The following is a 1080-nucleotide window of genomic DNA, read 5'->3' as shown; positions in this document are numbered from 1 at the left end:
GCTGGCTTATTTGCTTATTTTTATTTTATTTTATTGCTGTTCAGCAGATATAAGCTGCAGAAAGACACAAAAGCAGAAAAAGCCAGTAAAGTGATTTAAGATACGCTGCATTACTTTGCATTTGCCGTGGGCTAAGAGCGTACACAACAGCAGTTATCGCAGATCCTCAGGCACGTGGTGACTTGTGAGGCTGTGGTAGCTGGAGCGGGTGTCTGAGACCCTTAGAATCCAAAACTCGGTCTGCAACTTTTTCAAGCAAATGCATGACACCTTGCGGTTTGCAACCCCAGAGAACACTACAGCAAATACCTTTCTGAGCAGAGTACAGCTATTTGTTACTCATACTCACTTGCATTTTCAAATATTCTGTTTCCCGTGCCATTTGGACACATTTCTAGCTGGATACATTTCTTTCTCTCTCTCATTTTTGAAATTCTGTCCAATGCCAAAAGTTTATTAGAGAATTAAATTCTTCTTCTTTTTTTTTTCTCTCTTCCTCCCTCTCTCTCTGTGTTTGCCTGACAGCGTTTTCCAACAGAGGATCATCTGATGATTCACAGGCACAAACATGAAATGACTTTGAAGTTTCCTTCAATAAAAACAGATAATATGTTATCAGGTAAGGAGACACGAATTCAAGAGTCAAGATAACTATAGAGGTGATGTTGAAAGCATGACTCCTACTGGAAAGCTACTGGCAAAATACCTCCAAGATTGGTTTTAAAAAGCCCCAGCTCCAATTAAGTAACAAGTAGAGATGGAATAAGCTAGAATGCATATCTTTGAACAAAAAGACAGTTGTCATCCTTACGCCTTCCCACAGGTTTGGCATGGGAGGGAGAGGAATTATTGAACCTCAGCCACGCTGGCAGCTCTGTCGATGACTCCCGTGTCAATGTGCCAGTGAAATATCGGCACTTAGGCACATGTCATCAGGAGCCCAGCAGTGAGCATGGTAATGAAGTGCATTTGTACTGTTCCTATAGGACTCGCTATTTAAGTTTGATCGGTTCCCTTCAGCGACTGTAGCAGGCCGCATCGGATAAGCCATCTTTATGGTGGCTCCAGACCTGCCCGCTC

The 1080-nt window shown here is 42.6% G+C and overlaps 1 protein-coding gene across 1 annotated transcript in view; it reads left to right on the top strand.

The window, feature by feature from the left end:
- Positions 1-1080, top strand: part of CREB5 (cAMP responsive element binding protein 5) — a 222582-nt gene that overhangs the window by 7543 nt on the left and 213959 nt on the right. Inside the window, exon 3 of the mRNA XM_009638649.2 lies at positions 526-619. Coding sequence (XP_009636944.2) covers positions 526-619 — 94 coding nt within the window. The remainder of the gene's footprint in view (positions 1-525; positions 620-1080) is intronic.

The sequence above is a fragment of the Egretta garzetta genome, unplaced genomic scaffold (assembly GCF_000687185.1).
Source record: "Egretta garzetta isolate BGI_Z169 unplaced genomic scaffold, ASM68718v1 scaffold94, whole genome shotgun sequence".
Taxonomy (NCBI): domain Eukaryota; kingdom Metazoa; phylum Chordata; class Aves; order Pelecaniformes; family Ardeidae; genus Egretta; species Egretta garzetta.
The sequence above is the reverse complement of the archived record's forward strand: the minus strand, read 5'-3'. Positions and strand labels throughout refer to the sequence as shown.